This window comes from Rhyacophila brunnea, unplaced genomic scaffold, assembly GCF_057557595.1.
Source record: "Rhyacophila brunnea isolate RB1 unplaced genomic scaffold, BYU_Rbru_1.0 scaffold_24, whole genome shotgun sequence".
NCBI classification, from domain to species: domain Eukaryota; kingdom Metazoa; phylum Arthropoda; class Insecta; order Trichoptera; family Rhyacophilidae; genus Rhyacophila; species Rhyacophila brunnea.
The window spans coordinates 3,602,549-3,622,738 of record NW_028232904.1 but is presented as its reverse complement, the minus strand read 5'-3'; the positions used below and the strand labels follow the sequence as shown (position 1 = coordinate 3,622,738).

The 20,190-nt window shown below is 35.7% G+C and overlaps 1 protein-coding gene across 1 annotated transcript in view; it reads left to right on the top strand.

Annotated features, from left to right (window-relative positions):
- The window catches only part of RasGAP1 (Ras GTPase activating protein 1), a 103,744-nt gene extending 89,681 nt beyond the window's left edge, over nt 1–14,063 (top strand). Inside the window, exons 11-15 of the mRNA XM_085951467.1 lie at nt 917–1,122; nt 1,733–1,880; nt 9,620–9,798; nt 10,533–10,650; nt 11,879–14,063. Coding sequence (XP_085807593.1) covers nt 917–1,122; nt 1,733–1,880; nt 9,620–9,798; nt 10,533–10,650; nt 11,879–13,139 — 1,912 coding nt within the window. The 3' untranslated portion in view covers nt 13,140–14,063. The remainder of the gene's footprint in view (nt 1–916; nt 1,123–1,732; nt 1,881–9,619; nt 9,799–10,532; nt 10,651–11,878) is intronic.
- The last annotated feature ends 6,127 nt before the right edge of the window (nt 14,064–20,190 follow it).

The window sequence follows — 20,190 nt, the reverse complement described above, 5'->3', positions numbered from 1 at the left end:
TTGTAAAGTTCAGAATTGGAGTGAGGGCCTGATCGCCGCATCCTCTTCCAGATGAGAAGAGGCGATATGGCAGCGAGTCGCAGTCAAAGCCTTGGTAAAATCATAAAAAAAATAAATGTATCTCTTCTTCTTTGTGTCGGAACTGGTCGTTTACGATCTGCCGTATTGGTCATTTATGGCTCTTCCCACTGGTAATGATCACATGATAGCATGTATCGCAATTCAGGATGAGCATATTTACTATTATAATAATGATATTGTTTATTTTTTTATTCCATGCTTTCATTGTGTAATTGAAGATATGGGTAAGTAAACTAGGAAAAGTGAATATTTAGTAATTATTATGTTCTAGCTATATTTAGGGTTACTCTAAAATTAGTATTAACAGAGGGTATTTTAATGTTCAATATTTTCAAATTTCTAATGCCCGGGCAATCCTTTACTTAGGACGGTATTAATCTATAAAAGATCTTTGACAAATGTGTAATAGCATTTCATAAGAGCATTCTTTTATAAAATACACGAGACTTTAAAATATTTGGATCCAACCAAACGTATTTAAGGAAAATCATCAGCTGAATGCAGAACTATTCTAACTTACATTTGAATTTTTTGAGGAGAGAGTTTTTTGAAACAACTTACTGAAATTATTTATAATCTTTATTGATAAATGGATGCATCATATTTTAGTAGGATTATTGATGAAAAAAATTGGGCATACACTTGTCCATGTAAATAATAAATAACTGAAGTAGGCTGTTTGAAAAAATTCTTCTGCAAAATATTTCGAATGTGAGTTAGAATAGTTCTGCATTCAGCTGACGAAATGTTTAAAACGATTTTCATAACAGAATAAGGTTTTCTTCAACGTGTTTGTGTATCGAAATACCAATTCAATGATCGATTAACCCTCCAGGATGATGGTGAAGAAAACGCAGCGGGGCAAGCGCTTTGGGCGCGCCAACTTGAAGCCTCGTTACTTCCGCCTCACCAACTGCGAGCTCAGCTACTCCAAGTCCAAAATGAAGAAACCCTGCTGCTCCATCCCCCTAGCTGAAATCATCTCCGCCGAAACCGTTCCAGAACTTAACACACTCAAACTGAAGAACATGCTTAAAATAGGTGAGACTAAAATTGTATTTTGTTCTTTACTCCCTGTTGTTGCCTCTTTGACGGAGTTGTATAGGCCGGAGCTGCAGGATGCTGGCATGACTTGGGAAGTTGCAAGAGGACTGATGAGTGCAGGGCCGTATTTATACTTGAAGAGATTCCCAACTCTTTGCTTATTTTGTCCACTTTTCCATGCGCCTACAGACTCATTTGTGCATTTATTGTGCATATATTGTGGATTATTTGTTAGGTTAGGTTAGGTTTTTATTCTTGAAATCATGAATTTTACAAAAATCATCTATGAAAATATTAATGTTCATATTGAATCTAATAAAATTGGAGACCGTATAGTATACGGTCATCTCTTTCCGATAAGAAAGCTTGAGGCGAATTGTGCCACGGTAAAATGTTTTACGTACAATTTACATGTAACCGTATTATGTATTAATGATATAGATATCATTGCCATGCCAGAATCAGTATTGAGAATGCTGGAAACCTCAGTCGAAAGAATGGGTCTACAGATTATTTTGTGTTGATTTTTAGGCATTTATTTATTCTCATGGTTGTGTATAAAGTTTCTCTACACGATTGTTTATATCTTTATCATTTTTATTTCCAGTGCTTCCCAGTAGAGTACTCTGCATGCAGGCTGCCAACTGCGTGGAGCAACAGGAGTGGTTAAATCTCCTATTGAAACTGCGCGAGGGGTACAGCCCGCCTCCTCAGAAGTGCCACACCGGGGTCTATACGCATTCCTCCTGGACCTGGTAATATACTATTACGTATTAGAGCTTGAGGTTGAATTTATCTAATACAAGCATCTGCAACGCATTGATCGCGAGATTTATTTTAGTCGATCACAGTTGTGTTACAGTGTTGCCAACTGTAGTTGACAAAAACATGCCAGATGTTGTATGAAAACAAGCTATCTGGCATAAAAAAACGCTAGTTTTAGTGAAAATAAAATTGCAAGTAAATTTACTTATTCTACCAAGAACGTATTACATACCTTTGCTTTCACGTATCGAAAAAAGTGCAAATAAAAACCACACATTTTAACAGAAATATATTTTAAAATTAACAACAAATACACCTATTTGTTTGAAGACGAGAGCTTCTTGTAGGACGGACATACATTTTAGATGAATAATTGTTCAATTATTATTTTATATACGCGGAAATTCAGAGTAATAATGCAAGAAATTGTTTTATCGTGTTTTATTTCTCACTAAAATAGGTACCGACCTACTGCATTAAGTATGTATCTGATAGTCAGAAATTTGATGCGCATGAAAATAAATCAACTAAATATCTAGCATTTTTTCAAAACATTTAAAGCTGTTGGAGGCATCAAAAAACGTTAGTAAAAACGCCACAAGCCAGATGTGTTTTTTGAAAGCTAGATGCCTATCGAAAAATGCTAGATCTGACAAGAAAAACCCTAAATTGGCAATGCTGGTTGTGTAGTGATAACGTAAAAAGCCTGTTGTAAGTTATAAACGATTTCATTGATATTTTAAGGGGAAGCATTCCTATTTTTTACAACGTTTTTCTTAGCTCGTATTCTTCTTTGTCTGGTACAAATCTTGCAATCGATTTTTAACTAACTTCCCGACTAGCTAGACATTTTAAACTTTTAGAATATATCAGAACACGATGCACATGCATTTTTTTAATACTTTTAGCCATCTTTAAGTAGAATTGAATTCATTTTCAGTTAATTCTGTTTTGTATGAAAAGTTATTTCGACACCATTGTTGGTTGCTAAGGCTCTGGGGTCCTAGCAACTAAATTATTAATATATACGTGCGTTACTATGGAAATCAATATGACATGTTAAGTACAAATTTTTTTGATCGCTTAAGCTAGTCAAGTCAAGTTTATATGATTCAACGGAAAATTTAAAAACGTATATAAAAAGTTCTTTTTATCTTGTAATTATGTTGTCTTAACCAGCTTACGTGAAAGTTGTTTTCAAATCGTCCCCTTATTGCAGAACTAGCCTAACTGATTTTTTGTGATTTTTTTTTTATTTGATAGAAAAATTCCTTTTTTGATTCTCTATTTGGAGTCCGAACAGGCGTATCTGAATTATCAATATAAAAAAAGTTATCAGCTTAGATCATTCCAAGCCTAAATTCAATCTTAAAAATATTTTGGAACTAAATTAGCCTAACTGACGTTAAGCTAGTTCTGCACGCAAAAGTACACCTACACGTTGGCAATATCGCCTCTTTCTATTGCAGTTAGGATTTATTTGTACTAGTTCGCTGTCAATGTCAACTGCCAATGTAATTACGCTGATGCTGTAATTACCGACAAGTATTGCAATTATTCTATGGACCATCTAGTGGCTCCTTCCACATCTAATTCGGTTGATGATGATGAGATAGTTAACACATTTTCTACCGAAATCAGTGGCATGACTGGAGTTCAATCAACACCAAATCGATTGATCCCGCTGACTCCAAATAACGAAGGAGAAATCAGTGCCACAGTGGCCCACTTTACATTAGAACAACGAGGTAATTATGAGTTTTATTGTTCACTTTTACAACAAAAATAAACACTTTCTTGACTGAAATAAGAACTGCAATTTGCTTCTATCCCGCACATTAGCTCAATGATGTATATATTTTCAGACTCTGTAATCATCGACAAGGTTTGCAATAATTTTATGGATGATCAAGAGGTTCTTTCGACATCTGATTCCTTTGATAATGATGGGAAAGTGGACCCATTTTCTACCGACAGTGTATCAGACTATGAACCACCACAGCATTCACTATCATCACACAGTGATGAAAACTCATCAAATGGTATTGGTAATATTGTAAATCGACTTTCAGCACCTGTCCTAGAGGTGTATAACTCAAGTCAAGCAGGGAAAAAAAGACTAGGAAAAGACATCGTAATGAAGCTCTGTGGCGCAGAAATGTAATAAAAAAGTAGCAAAATTCTGGAAACGAATTTATAAACTGGAAAAACAATGTAATATGTGAGCGTCAAATGAAGGAACCCTCTCCTGAAACATGCAAATTTGGTTGTTCTATAAAAATTACCCAAAAACAGAGGGTTGCAATATTTCATCAGTTTTGGAATTTAGGTGATATAAATAATCAACGTGAACCGCTTCGTTGAATTTAATAAAAAAAAAGAACTACAATTGATATAAGTGAAGGTCGAGAAAGAAGTCATCGTAAAATGACTGACAACTCAAATTTTCTTTCAGAAGATCTTAACAAGATTAAAATATGCCAATTGTTTTTAAACTCATTGAGCATACGTTATCAAATGGTTAAGACTGCTGCAAAGAATTCATACCACCTTAATTCAAGCACGGTTGCTGATGACAGCAGAGGGTCGCAGAGGATATTTGCGGTAAGCGACCACATGAAGCAAAACGTGAGGGATCACATTAACAGCTTTTCTACAGTAAGCAGCCATTATTGCCGAAAAAAGACCACGAAGCAGTACTTCGATGCAGCATTAAATATAACAAAGATGTTTGACCTATATAAAAAGGACTACGAAGGAAAAAGCTTGACAGTAGCCATTGCTTCAATGTACCTACATATAGAGGCATATTTTGTGATGAATTTAATTATTCTTTACTCCGAAGAAGGACCAGTGTGACTTTTTCTTGAAATATGAGCAGAGCAGTAATGAAGAAAAAGATATTATGAAAGCAGAATATTATGATACTCATTTAAAAAATAAAGAAATTACCCGAAAGTTAAAATAAATGTCAAGGAGCAGGCAAACTTAACCTTTTTATCGCGACATAATTTCGCTCATGTACTTGTTCGGGCGCGCTGCGATTTTTACGATTCATAAATCATACCGAAACGTCATTAAAAATGTACCTAAAAATCCACTGAGTGGCTCTAGCTATAATAAAACATTCCTTTTAATTTTACAGCATGTGAAAATAAACAAAAAGATCGTAAATTAAGCAACAGAGCTTTAAGAAATTCTGTCATACATAATAAAGCACGCTTGGAGTACATACCGCAGAGTGAAGTGGCCTCTATGATACCGGATAAGTGGTAGACACTTGCGCCGATGATTAATGTTCACACGTTTTTTAACACCAACACAGAACGCACACAATCGTTATTGTTATATTATTTCCTTACAACTTGGTCTCATATTTCAGTCACACCTAATTAATGTTTATGGCTTAACTATATTTCAAAAATTGATTTTGTCATGGTAGTCATAAAAACAGGGCACAGAGCATAAAGCGACATCACATGCTTCACACATAATGTTCGTCATTTTTCTTTTTTTATCTTTAGTAGTTGAAGCAATACACACACGACATCTTCGATATGGTTTTGTTTTATTTACTGTTGGAGGAATTTTACGGGGTAAATGTCTTAGGAGTTCTGTTTTTAAAATTCTTTTTGGGTTATTAACTACACGAGTAGTTTGTGATGTCGATGGTCTTGAGGCACTGCCATATGTTTCGATTAATTGCCGGATTACGTTTAATTGAAATTCAGCTAAACTAATTTTTTTACCGGTGATAACTTTGTAAAGTATGCTACTATTTAATAAAAATAAATCTATGATGTGGAATCCAACCTTTTTATACCACTTAAGACTCTTTCGCATACACGAGAGGCTGCTCAACATCATGTCAGCTTTGTCTACCGTGCCCATATTTTTATTATAATCCACAACGCATTGTGGTTTTATAATGGGTTGTCCTGTGGCCCTATTAATTTTATCTGTCGGTACCATGGAGTCATCGTGCATGGTACTGATCATATGCACTTCCCGCCTATCATGCCATTTTAACACGAGCAATGGGCCACGGTTAAGAGATTTTACTTGTCCTTTCTTCAGTTTATCAAATTTTGGCATTGACTTTCGTGTTTTACGTACCGTGCCGCAAGCATTTGTCTTTTTTTTATGTAGAAACTGAAATAATTCTGGGCTGCTGTATCAATTATCACAAAATAGTTTATGCCCTTTACCAAAATAATCCTTCATCAAAGTGGTGACAACAGCCCCAGATATTCCCAAAAGTTCACTATCACTTATTTCGGTTTCTACACCACAATAAATAATAAAGTCTAAAATATAACCGGTTTCCACATCACAAATCACAAATAATTTGATTCCAAACCTATGTCTTTTTGACGGTATAAATTGTTTGAATATTAATCTCCCTTTAAAAACAATGATACTTTCGTCGATGCAGAGATTTTCGTTTGGTAGCATTGTTTCTTTGAATATTTTTCTGCAGTGGTCAAGAAGTGAGCGCACTTTATAAAGACGATCTCCAGTAGGGATTTGGGTATCAGAGTAATGTAGCATTTGTAGAATCAACTCATACCAATCTCTTATCATAGTTTGGCCAAATATTTTAGAATTTAATAATGGATCAGCACTCCAATGTTCTTCAATTGTGAGATGGCGATTTCTTGTCATCAACATTGATACAGCATAAAAAACATACATCTCTTCTGGGCATGTATCATACCAGGCATGGATCCTTGCATTCGGAGTGTGGGCTTGTGTGTTGAGCATATGGTTGTGGTAATTATTTGTATGGTTAACTATGGTATTCATTATTGTTTTGTTAAGAAAATGACGAAAAAATTCCATTTCTGTGGAATTTTCATTGAGCTGTACACTAGGGTTAACGCCTGAGTTGAAACTATCAAAATCGTATGTGATCGGCACGAAGGGACCCGCAGTCCACGATTGGAGTAAACTGTCTGGTGCTGCACTGGTAGACGGTTCAGCCACTCCTTCATCACTGCCTATATTGGAAGGCTCGTCAACATCGTCGGGATGTTCTACTAGCGCAGCTTCTTCATTATCACTTTCCATCTCATAGTCCGAATCCAAACATTCAACATCAGGGATAGACATTTTTATTTAAACACTAAATATGCTATTATAACTTAACAGTTTTGAGGAAATTTAAAGTTTTAATTCACTACACAATAATATTAAATTTTAATCTTAGTTCTTTATTCGACTAAAATGAGAAGAATTTTAATCATCACTTTCCTTGAAATAAAAATGAGTGGCCGTGAATTTTGAAAATCTATTCTACATTTTTTAATTTAAATTTAAATATTTTACAGATTATTATTTACTTATTCTCAATTTTTCGTATGTATTTCCATACAGTACAAAAGATTTATTATAGGAATTTTAAATTATTTATGTGTTAATAATTTCGTTTTCACTTTACAACCACTGATTTAATTCATAAAATCACTTTTCATTTAAAGAATTAACGCACATAATTAATTATTAACAGAATGGCGCATCAATAATAATTTTATAGAAAACCGTAAAAAACTTTGAAATGTATCAATCACAACACGAAAGCAATCGACTGTTGAAAATTATCACCGCACTAGCCGATTTCATGTATGAGATCATTAACATCAATTCGCGCCGGCGCAAATTGCGCAAAGCAACTAGCGGTAAATTTTGAAACCAATCATTGGAAATCTGTTTTACTCCAATATCGACAGGGTATGTGTCTTTGCTTAATTTCGAATTATCTAAAAAGTCTTATTGAAAAAAAGTCACAGATGTCAGTAAAGGAATAACCCAGCTAGTTTTTCAAACAAATTTCGACTGTATTACTCGCCGAATTACAAAAATACGGAGGTAGAAACTTATGGGCACTTCTGGATGCCCTTAGCGGTGAACGGTTTAACTATCATGGGCATTTCTAGATGCCGTTAGCGGGAGGAGGGTTAAATAAAACGTTCCTATTGCGCAACAAGTCTTACAAATCCCAGAGCAGAAGCCGCACAACTATACTATACACATAAACGAAAGTATGCCACATACAATCTCAGTATTCATGATCTAGGATCACAACAAGGTCATTGTTTTATGTGGCATGGATCAATTGGAATGAGAGGAGTGTGTGAAATTTGGAAGCTGTGTCTTTGATTTCATCAAACAACAGGTATCGGAAGGGATAAAAGAATTCATATTTTTTTTCAGATAATCGTGCTGGAAAAAATTGTATCCATTTCATGTACTGTATGTACATGCTCTGTGCGGCCAATTTCTCTTGTAAAATAACACATATCTTTTCAGAAAAAGGTCACACGCAGAATGAAGTTGATTCGATTCATAGTGTTATTGAAAGGGCTGCCAAGAAAATACCAGTATATACACCGAGCTAGTGGTATTCAATAGCACGATCAGCATGTAGGAAGAGACCCTACGCCTACATTGCTTGAAATCAACAACCAAAAATTGGGATTAGGATGAGCGTGGAATCAAATTTTCTTGGCAAAAGATAAAACGAATCTCAGTAATGCCAGAAAATCCACACACACTCCAAATCGAGTACAACTTTGAAGATTCGCCTGCACCAGTTAATACAGCTGAGCGTAGCCGTGGACCACTAATTCAAAAGATAACTGACTTCAAATTGATGCCAGTAAGAAGTTCGGTCATACCAATAGCTAAGCTAAAACATTGTGACCTAATGTATCTTTGCCCGGAGAAAATAATCCCTGTTGACTACCATTCTTTCTATACAGGACTGATCACCTCACCACAAGAAGTGAATAGGGATGAAACCGACAGTGATTAAATTAAAAATAGTGCTTATGAGTAATAGGTTTTATTGCCTTTTCATTTATATAACTTCTTGAACTTTAACTTTCATTAATAACTACAGTATATTATAAGTACCCATGTTCATTGAAGTGTTTGGTAGATTTTGTGAATAAAAAAACTATGTCGTGAGATTTAATTTTTATTTTGTAGTGCTATACAAATTTAGCCTAACTTCCTAATGCGCTTAAGGTACCATTTTTTATTGCCTTATGTTCGCGTTCAAATACCTTAACTCAATTAAGATAGTTCTGATCTGAATTATTGTAGTACAACTATATCCTAATAGTTATGCAGAACAAGCTTAACTCAAATAAGATAGTGCTGATTTCAAATACTGTAGTGCAAAAGTAGCCTATCTGCATAAAATATGTGACGGAATATACTTTTTGTTATTTTTTTTTCACATAAACAAAGCATTTAACCAATGCATTATCATATATTTAAATCAATTTTTTTATATTTACAGTTTTCAAATTAATGACGAAATAAAGTTTAAAAGTGTTCTCCTGTAAAATGTCTAAAAATCAGTTAGGCTAGTTCTGCAATAAGGGGACGAAATTAACCACAATGAAGACCACGTGATTTTGTATCACTTGATTCGTATTGCATAGTTTACAGCCTGCTACAGAAGTGAGAGAAAGAGAAGATGTGAATCCCCGCGTCTTAAACTGTGACGTGGTCCCCTTGCAGCAGTAAGTTCTTTGCACAATAGGAGAGACGAGTACAGAAGGAGACAAAAACGATGATGAAAGCCAAATAATTAGACAATGTGGTAGATCACTGCCAGTTTTGATACTGAATAGTAGATCAAAGCCTACTTCATGTTGGACAGGCCTGCTGTGCACTCTATTTTCATAGCATCGTACGAATTTTCTATTATTAATTTCAGTTGTTCGGCGAGTAAACAAGATGCTGTGGGGTGCTCGGAGGTGGCCGCCAGTGCCGCCAGGTCCCCTCAAGTGAGCATCCGCCACCGGCTGGACCCGGCCCGCCACCTGGAGAGGCTGCACGTCCTCATCTTCTCCCACTACACCGACATCGAAAGACGTACGATAAACAACACGGCCGGTGAATATTAATTACTTCAAACCAAAACGCGAGCCATATGACTAAATGACCGCCACCTTTAAAATACTGTACTCAAATATAGACTCCGATCTAGAGTAAAAATAATTTATGTTTACCACATGAGCTGTTAAAACCTCTATGGGATAAAAATTTAAATTGTATAAAATGGGATAAAATGAGTCTGCATAACTGGTACGTAGTGGGCGGCTTGTCATCATCAAGTGGTTATAATAGGTCTGATGTGAGGTTACATGTAAATTGTACGTATTACTAAATAGCATGAATAATAATTCAAAATACTAATTAATTAGAGTTGACACTCTCCATCATTGAATTTATAGAGATGGTGATCGTTCAAAATATTCTGCAAAATGACGAAACCATAGACTAAATTTGTCGCCGTGAAAGCGTAACTAAGCGACGTGCATCATAATGTATTTGAAGCATTACCGTCATGCAGTAGGCTCTTTGTGCAACAGTTCGATAATGAGTGTCCAAAAGAAGGCAAAAACTTTTACGACGAATGAGTAATTTGATGTGATACGTCTGTCCGAGTTGAAAAATGAGAATGGGAGAGTCATGGATAATTGTCAGTTTCGTTACCGTATAGTAGATCACGGCCTACTTAGAGATGGGCATGCCTGATAAAAATGAGCTGGCGACATGACAAATTACGATCTACTTGACGTTAGTTGGCAAGATTATAATGTGTATACCTTTTTGCTTTGCAACAGAACATCCGGAGTCATACCAGAAGACCTTGGAAGACCTGATGAAGGTGTCAACTCGGCTGGAAGACTTGCATCGAATCTACCAGCGATCTCTTCGTAGGCAGACGGAGTACGGGAGCAAGTGAGTTAGATATGCAATTTTGGAAATTATTATAGAACAACGTTTCAATTCCTATCTAATTTCATGGTCATGTTTGCATTTATAATCTTCGCTAATCGTCAGACAATGCATTTGGTGCTGTCTTCTATTGAAAGTTTGCGTCCAATTTACGGTTCACCACCCTATCCTGGGCCAGTCGGAGGTAGGCTGCTAATATTCGAAATAAATAGTACGCACTAAACTTTGTCAGTCATACTTATTTGTTTTCTTTGAACTAAGAATACAATTTGCAAATAGTGCCGGTTAGTTTTTAACAATCAATTAAACCCTGCGTAAACAAAACCATAATGCTTTAGGTATGCTATGGGCGGTTCGATAAAAATAGTCCACGCTTTTTCAGTCATACTTATTAATTGTTTTCGTTGACTTAAGAATACATGTTACAGATGGTGTTAGTTAGTTTTTTTAAATTCATTAAGCCCTGCCTAACGTATCTAAACGTATTCTTCTGTCATCTTATGTCATTAAACCATACATAATTTTAGATATTTTATAGATAAATGAATATTTTTTATGGCCTGTATTAAGCAGGGTGTAATTGAATTTTAAAAACTAACAAACACTGTCTACACATTGTAGTCTTAGTTCAATGTAAACAAATATGTTTGACTGACAAAGTTTAGTGTGCACTATTTATGTCGGATCTTAACATCCTACCTCCACCTTTCGCCACTGGCCAGTCGTATCAGGTCCTCACCACCATCACATTCCCAATAGAATCTCTTATGACCCACTCTTCCGTTGTCCTCTACCTTCCTCTGCATAATGAGTTTGAGTAAATATTTCTCATTGCGGAAAATATGGCTGAAGTATGTAGCTTTTCTGCGCTTGATAGTAGTAGCTAATTGTCTCTTGTCTTGTTGGGTCATTTTAAAACCTCCTCATTGGTGATGTGATCACCCCAAGATATCTTCATGCAACGCAGAAGCTGCTGAAGTTTTTTGATCCATGCATTCAATCTAGCAACTTGCACGATGATTCTTGTTATGGCCGTGATAATACGTACTATCAGTGGTAAATCCACCCACATGTAAACGAGCTATAATGAAGATTATATTTTATCTGTCTTTTTGACGCCTTTTTGAGAAAGTCAAAAGGGGGGATCTGTATGATTTTTATTTTTATTTTTTACTTAAAGTGCTTTGAAAACTTGCTTGTATGTATTAAATTTGTGTTATTGTTTTTGCAGACAAGCGCCGATAGATGATGACAATTACCTTCACCTGATGGCCCGATCGAATTCGACTCCCACATGGCAGGCAATGTCGTACAAACCCAGCATGAAACCCTCGTCAAATTCCGCCTCCTTCATTTCACAGTCTTCCAACGCGACGGCGGGTCGCTCCGCTATGCCCCCACTGCACCCCATAGTGCAAATACACAAAAAGAACTCATTCCACAACTGTTCGTTTACGAGTAATTCAATCTACATGGGATCGGAATCCATGACAGCAAAGTTGAGTAATCGAAACGTCGACGAGAGAAGCTCGAACGGGTCCAATAAATCGGCCGGAGCCGGTAGTGGATATCTTCGAATGAACTCGTTAAAAAATGAATCGTCCACCAACGAAAACGATTCTCTTTCGAGCGGTTCGAGTAGTGTCACCGCCAGGATTTCGCCGGTAAGAGAAATGACGCGGCCGGATCGATTGGTGATTCCTCCGAAGACTTGTGAATACGTGGAAGTGAAGCCGAAGGTCGAACGAGAGATGAAACCGAAAGCCGCGATACCTTTCAAAGATAAAGCGGTCAGTTTGGAAGAATCCGCTGATAATCCACAACATTACTGCCGGGAGTATGAACTCATGTCAAATTTTTCTACGGATACCTGTCGAGAAGACGATACGTCATCGGATGTGCCCCCTGCTGTTCCTCCCAGATCTCATATAGGGAAGTTCCCCGCTGTCAAACTCGCGGTCGACACGTATTCGGAAGGTTTGGTTAAATCAGACGATAATGTGGATTGTAGCGTGAGAGAACATAAAAGTTTCGAACAGTACGAACTGAAGTCGGTTAAGAGTGACGAATCCTTCGGTGAAGTTTTGAGGATTGTGGAACACGGTGATAGTGCGGTGGCGGAAGACGCCCGCGTGATATCTCAGGAAGTCGGATCTCAGAGTAAATGTGATAGTTTTAAAGACATTAACGTCGGTGACGAAATCGAACCGGACGCCATATTCAACGGTGAGCCGGAAGTGAAGAAGAAAGGGAAGAGTGAAGAGTGCGGATTCTTCTCCAGGCTCAACCAGCAGAGGAAATCCATACCGACCAAATCGAAACTCAGTGATAAGAAGACGAACAGCGTCGACGGCGGCATCGGGTGGGGAGAGGGATCCTCGCAGCCCGTCGCCAAGCCTCAGTCGGCGCTCACCGACAGGTTGACTCCGTCTTTCCTGAAGAAGAAGACCAAAGTCGGCGCCGACTCCTTGAGACTTCAGGGCATTTGCTGAGAGGTGTTTTGACTCTTTCGTTTCCAGTGTTTTTGAAAAGAGAATCAGAATATCATTCCTGGCTTTGTCAAAATCTTCTGAAAATAATACGTTGTAAGAAATGACTTCGGTTGGAAATCTTGCCATTTACGATACCGGTGTACTTGCGCATGTTTGACGCATCTTTACACTGATGTATTTGTTATATTGTTACAGTGATGTATGTATTTTATTACAATGACGTATTTTGTTACAATTATGTACTCTTGCGATGACGTATACGTTATAATGATAACATTAATATTCTGTGACAAAAGACTATACAATAATACCGTATTTGTTACAATTAATGTTGCAATAACGTGTACGTTACAATAACGTTATACTTATATTCTGTGGCAAATGACTCTGTAGCAATATAGTAAAGTTGTACTAATTATGTGTTTGTTCTAATTACATATTTATTACAATAACGTATTATTCCACGGAGACGTTGTTACAATATATTCTACCGAATTGAATAGATGTATCATTGTAATAGGTAACGTATTTGTTACGTTACCGTCCTATGTTACAATGACGTATATTGTAACGCGCGTGAGAGAAGTAATTTTGCCGGGATTCCGACCGAGAGTGAAATGTTGTGGAACGTCAATTATTCGATTGATTTTCAAAATAAATTTAATGTGTTTTTCGTTTGTTTTTTTCTATTGATTTTTTTTTGTTTAATATTATAATAACATATTCTGTGATATTTATATTTAACTGTCTTGTCTGATAATCTTAAAGCAATCCGAAACTGGTCGTATCGCGGCAAAGTTTATTTCTCTCGATACATAATCGTTGACTTCATGATGCAATTACATATCATATGTCTGACCTGTTTGGATGATGATAGTCGGGTTTGTCCGATATCCGTGACGTAATAAATTAACCTGCCGATATTTTCATAAAAAAAAACCGTGTTCTGTTTTCCGTACTTCACACTTCAAACCTGCTATGTCCATTTCATAGCCAAAATCTATTATAATGTAACGTTTTTCTGTTGCAATTTATTTGGTTTTTTTTGTCGACTCTCACATCGGCTCGCACAGCCATAAAACAAACCTTCCGAGAACGGAGATCCAGTGTTGAACATATACCTAGCGACAGTCGCGCGTAGCCTTCAAAACGTGTAGATATTTGAATGCGGCGATCGGCGAGCCGGTGTAGTAATGACTAATTCGTAGGTGTTTGTATGCGACTTCGACTCTTCGACTTGGAGCCCGAGAAGGATGCAACTTGTCGATCGCAACATCAGATGTTTTTTTTCAAACGAAACAGTCGCATTCGACCAATCTGCGGAGCTCCATTTGGCAACGTGTGTTTTGTGAATAACAAATAATGTTTTAGGCGAGACGAGTTTTGATGTGAGAGCCGGCTTAAAGTTAAAACTGCTGACTTTTATCTCATAACGGTCACAATAAAGTATAGCATACCTCTCTCAGGTATATTTGAATACTCGGAAGTTAGCGGCGTCATAAAGTTTACTGTTTTAATGATAATGTGAGATTTATAACAATATTATGAAAGTCATGAAGTTCCACTCGACAATTCCAAATTAATAATAATATTTTTAGCCTCGCGATATTATTACGACTTCATGTTTTCCGTCAGCCATATTTTAAATGCGTCACTTATCGCGTCCATATAACTTATTGTAATTTTTTTTATCCGATTGATTTTTTTTGTAAGCGATGATAATTTAAAATATACAGTATGTTTTTAAACGTAAAACATAATTATTAGTTCGTAAGGTTACTGTACAATCAATTATTATTTGTAAATAATATTGGCAAACGTATTTCAGTAGTGGCTACATCTTCAATTTAAAATAAGAACAAAAATCTGTTCTTTCATAGGTTATTTAATTATACAGAAACCTTGTATGTCAGTTGTTATTACTAAACATTCTATGTCCGTTTTATTCAGATCTAAAATCACTTAAATGCAGAAATTTATTTTATATTATCCAGTGCAAAGTTGCATTGCATTGCAAGAATAAAAAAGCATCTACGAACCACTATCTAACTTATTAACTAAAAACTCAATTGCCCGTAATTATAATGTTGTCTCTTACTTTCACAGAATTCACGCGGTAAATAAACCGCCGGGGCGCTAGAGAATTCGATAATAATTACGTACGTACGTCAGATAATCGTTGTGCTAAATATTTTTTATACGTAAATTATGATTGTTTTTAAAAAATAATATAGCCGTAAAGGATTGGATCTCAATAAATTTACCTGTCGATAATATTAATTCACACCTCTTCGCCCATTGATTTTCATCACAACTAATGATACGATCGCCCGTATTTTAAGACATTAACAAAATATCACCACGTTTCATCTCATCAGCCATTTTGAATATATATTTATATTTAGTACTGTATTGTTACATTGCCTGATTGATGACAGGCCTAGCCCACGATTCTTTGGTTACTGTTGCAAACTATCAACGAACGAAACTGTATTTCTTTTAAGGTGTAGAGCTATTTAGTACTGCAATAAATGGCCGCTACATAACAAAACATAACAATCAATGTCGGCATATATTAGTTGTATTTTTTCTATGGAAATTTCTCTTAATCGCATATGAATTAAGAATTCGAAGAGTGCATTACTCTCTCAGTAATCCGCCACCCCAAAAACCAGACAAGTGTCCAATTAGTGAAAGCGGCGGATTATAGCGCATACATGCAAAATATGGTAAAAATTAAAACAGGTATTTCGTAAAAATAGTATTTTTTTGAGAAATTTGTACTAGCAAATTACGGTTTTATTTATAATCAAAATCAAGTAAGTATTTACTAAATTATACATATTTATAAACTAAGTTTATTAACTAAATATTAAACAGTAAATCACTTGACACAACCAGTGAGGCAGATATTCTTGAATGGCTTAGGATTCCATGACCAAAAGCTTCATTTTGTGTGTCCCGGTTGCATTGGGCACGGCATAATTGTGATGCGGTCCTTGGGCACTTTCCTCCATGGTAAATTACTTCGCGTTAAATGTATGTTTTACGAAGGAGAAGTTTCCAAAATAAACCCGTCTAATCTGCGTTGTAGACTTGTACGCGGCGGACTACTGCATTTGACAATTGAATACCGGCGAATTATCGAGCTTGTTTTTAACTATTAAAAATAACGGCAGATTTTTATAGTAGTTGTCGGATAATCGAGCGGCGGATTACTGAGAGTGTACTGTATTACATATTTCAAAATCTATTAAATTTTGGTGATCAGATTCTACAAACTTTTTAAAACTGTTAAACAGAAGTTGACCTTTATCCTATCGGAATAGGATTCTAAACCTTTACTTCCGTACGTAATGTATACATAATATATGTTTATAGATAATAGTAGGTAGCAATTTTTGACAATCGTAATATAAAATAATTAATAAAGAAAACATTATTTTTCTATACGCACTGTAAATGTCTTGTTTTTTTCTATACATGTAACTGTAAAATGTTTATTAAATTATTGTTTAACCATGCGTACCCTAACAGAGATATTTTAGGTAATTGAATTTAGAAACCTCTTATGAACACTCGTAAAGTAAAATCGATATTATGTATTTTTTAAATATTGTAACTTTTTCGTCTAAATTTGTTATTTTGTCGTATTCGTATGTATTGACAATTCGTAAGTATTTCATAAACGTATGTCTAAAAAAAATTTTAAATAATTTTTCTATTTACAATTGAAAACCTGCTAACTCCACTTTTGGTCATAATTACTTGAATGAATATTGATTGTATTTTACACCACACAATGGCTCGGGTTTTTATCATTTCCTAAAATGTTGAGTATATCAAAATCGGTCATCGCAGTACAGCAGAATCTCACTAATTTGACACTATTTAAAATCTGATGGTACCGGATTCCTGAAATGTTCCATACAAACCCGAACAAATCCCGATATATTGAAGAAACATCGCGTTCAATAGTGTTGAATACTTTGCAATGGGCCACATAAACAGGCAGGGTCATCAGATATCCCCCATTTCACCATATCGTCATGTTTATTTCGAAGCCTGTTGAGGACTTTCTATGTATGGCACCATATGGTTACTTTATTATAGTGTTTCAATTATAAATGCACGCAAGGTGATAAAGTATGCCTGCAGAATCATATATTTTTTATTGACATGGCAAGAAATTCATACATCACTTTAAGATGGTGCTGTTTATGAAAGTACATGTCAGATGTAGATAATGATATAATATGACATTGCTAATCCTGCACCCACGTTGGCCTAGCATTTTCTGGTTTCGAGACACTTATCTCGCCCGGCTCCGATAGTGTGGTATTAGTGAGATTGTACTGTACTAGTATTTGTGCGGCAAAGTTCTTAGCAAACTAAACCCAAAAGCTTATACAGTAACTGTTTGGTGAACATAAAAACAATATATTTCAGTATTTGGTCATATTTTTGGAGTACAACGGTAATCTGAAAATACTGGAGCATATCTATGACATTATGGACTATAATTATTATGTCCACATTTAACAAGAAAATATCGATATATGTTTCAAATAAATTACTTACATACTACCGATAAGAAGTCGTCCATACCGCCAAAAGTTGGTAAGTCATGGAGTTATGGAGTAATTTCAATTTAAAGTTTGAAATCAGGCATAATGCTAATTTCTTTATGTGAATGTTCTATCTATCGGATGACCTTTTTTCTCGCTTACATATTTTTATATAGACACATAATCCGTCTTATCAACTTACCAACTTTTGGCAGCAACCTCACAAATTATGTAAATGATGTCACGCAAATTTTAGTATTTTTGCCTCCCCTACCCTTCTCCCCATCGTCATAATGAGTTTTGTTCCTTTTTTTACTCCCTCCGTTCGCATTTTATAATACCCCCTCCCGCTGTTAGTGTGTGGTGTCATAATATATGGACGACTTATTTTGTGCTTCCCTTTGTTGTGAAGTAACTGGCGCTTACATAATACTCTTATCTGGTATGAAAACTAAGCAATATTAGTTGTCCTCTGTTCCATAATACATTATTATCTAAAGAAAATAATTCTGTAATGACCCACAAATTTTGTTTATAATATTAATAATTCCGTGCCATGAATAATTGCATTTTTTTTTAATTTTTTTTTACGTGATCAAGAGTAATAGTGCAAATTAAAATTTTTTAGTTTTTATTATTTTATATTATTACCTATTATATATTCCATTAATTTAAAAAAAATGTATTATGCAGGTTTTGATGAAAGTCACATAATTTTTTAAATTATTATCTTTGACCCACCTCCTCACCCCTTTTATAGGGGTGAGGGGGACAAAATTATTATTTTTAAATAGAGGCTCTTCAACTTCTAAAGGTTGTGACCGCTGGTTGATGTGACACATCTTATATATCTTATAATATTGAACTAATATATTTTTTTTTACAGTTGACGTGTTAAAATCAAAAGTTGAACTATCTATGTATTGATATTTAAAGGTTATTGATGGGAAAAAACATGGTTACATGTAAATTGCACGTAAAACATTTCACCATGGCACACACCCAATTATTTCCTCGTCTGATTATTATGCATTTATGCTTTATACCTGGAATGCATCTCTCCGTGCCACGAGGTGATACTTTAAGTTTCTGGATCTCTTTTTTTAAATGTGTCAGCTTATGCAACATGTTTGGAAGCGCTCAGAATATTTTCATAGCGTGAAGTCACTTTTCAAGCTAGTCCAAGCGATGGCTTGTGACATTCACCTTTGCCGCCTTCTAATCTTGGTGGTGAAAAACTATCTGCGAGGAAGCGTACTATCTATCTTATTACGCTGGATGCGGTGTTAAAGACGTGGCAAAAAAATGGGACACCTCTACCAATTAAATTACGAATCAAGATAACTCCTTTACACCAGTCAATTCTTTCATAGTGGCCTTTCTCGTTCAACATGTCCATGTGACGGAGAAATACAGGATGCAAATCACATCTTCTTTAAATGTCTTGGAATGTGTGTTTAAAGGGAAGAGCTGCTCATTTTGGTACAACTAGCTGTTGGACCCATCGTGCCGTCCGACCTGGTCGACACGAAGACCAATTTTGTTACATTTAGAAAATTTGCGGTGTCACTGCGAACATTAAGAGCAGTTAAGCAATTAAGCAGGGTCTCCTGATAGGTCCGATTAAGACTGGGTATGATTTGGTGGGGTTACTAACTTCAATGTTCTGTGACGTTTCTTATGCGCCGATACAAACTCAGCATTTTTTTCTTTGATGTATAATGATGAAACATTTTACGGCGTATGCGTCCGCTGGAGTGAATGCAACACTTTTGACATATCTAAGTTAGGTTAGTGTCAATTTGAATTTCAGTACGCATCGCGTATGTACAATGTTTTTTTTCATCTTCGTCTTCTTCGGCCATATCCGCCCCTTAGTTGGAGCATATGGATACCACGCGCCAGTCTTGCTTCGTTCCAGGTCATACCAGCATCCCGTATCTCCGCTGTATACATAGTATTTAGTGGCCTTCCAGGACGCCAGAATCCGGTTGGCTTGAAGAACAGGTAAGCCGGGTTGAGGTTCTCTTCTGGCATACGCAGCACGTGGCCGAGTCAGGTCCGACGTCGCCTCTTCACTCTTAGCGTGATGAGAGGCTGCTTGGTGCGTTCTCTTTCGTGCGTCTTTCATCAGTAGATCAAAATATTCAATCGAGGATAGTTCTATTTTTGGTTTTAAATACAACTCGATTAATAATCGATTAAAAAAATTAATAATAATGTCGTCATAATAATACGCAAACAATTCGCCATCAATGAAACAGTTCAATTTAGTATTTTTTTTTCCATACAATTGTAATTTTAGAATTATCCATAATCTCATCTTGTTAAATTAAGCCGAAAATTATTAATATAATACTATGTTAAGCGGTACATATACACATATAATATATATATACGTAATATATATTGTAAATTAACTTTATTGCATGCCAATTTGTAATTAGTGCATGCTAAAAGAAAATATTGTTTTATATTATAAA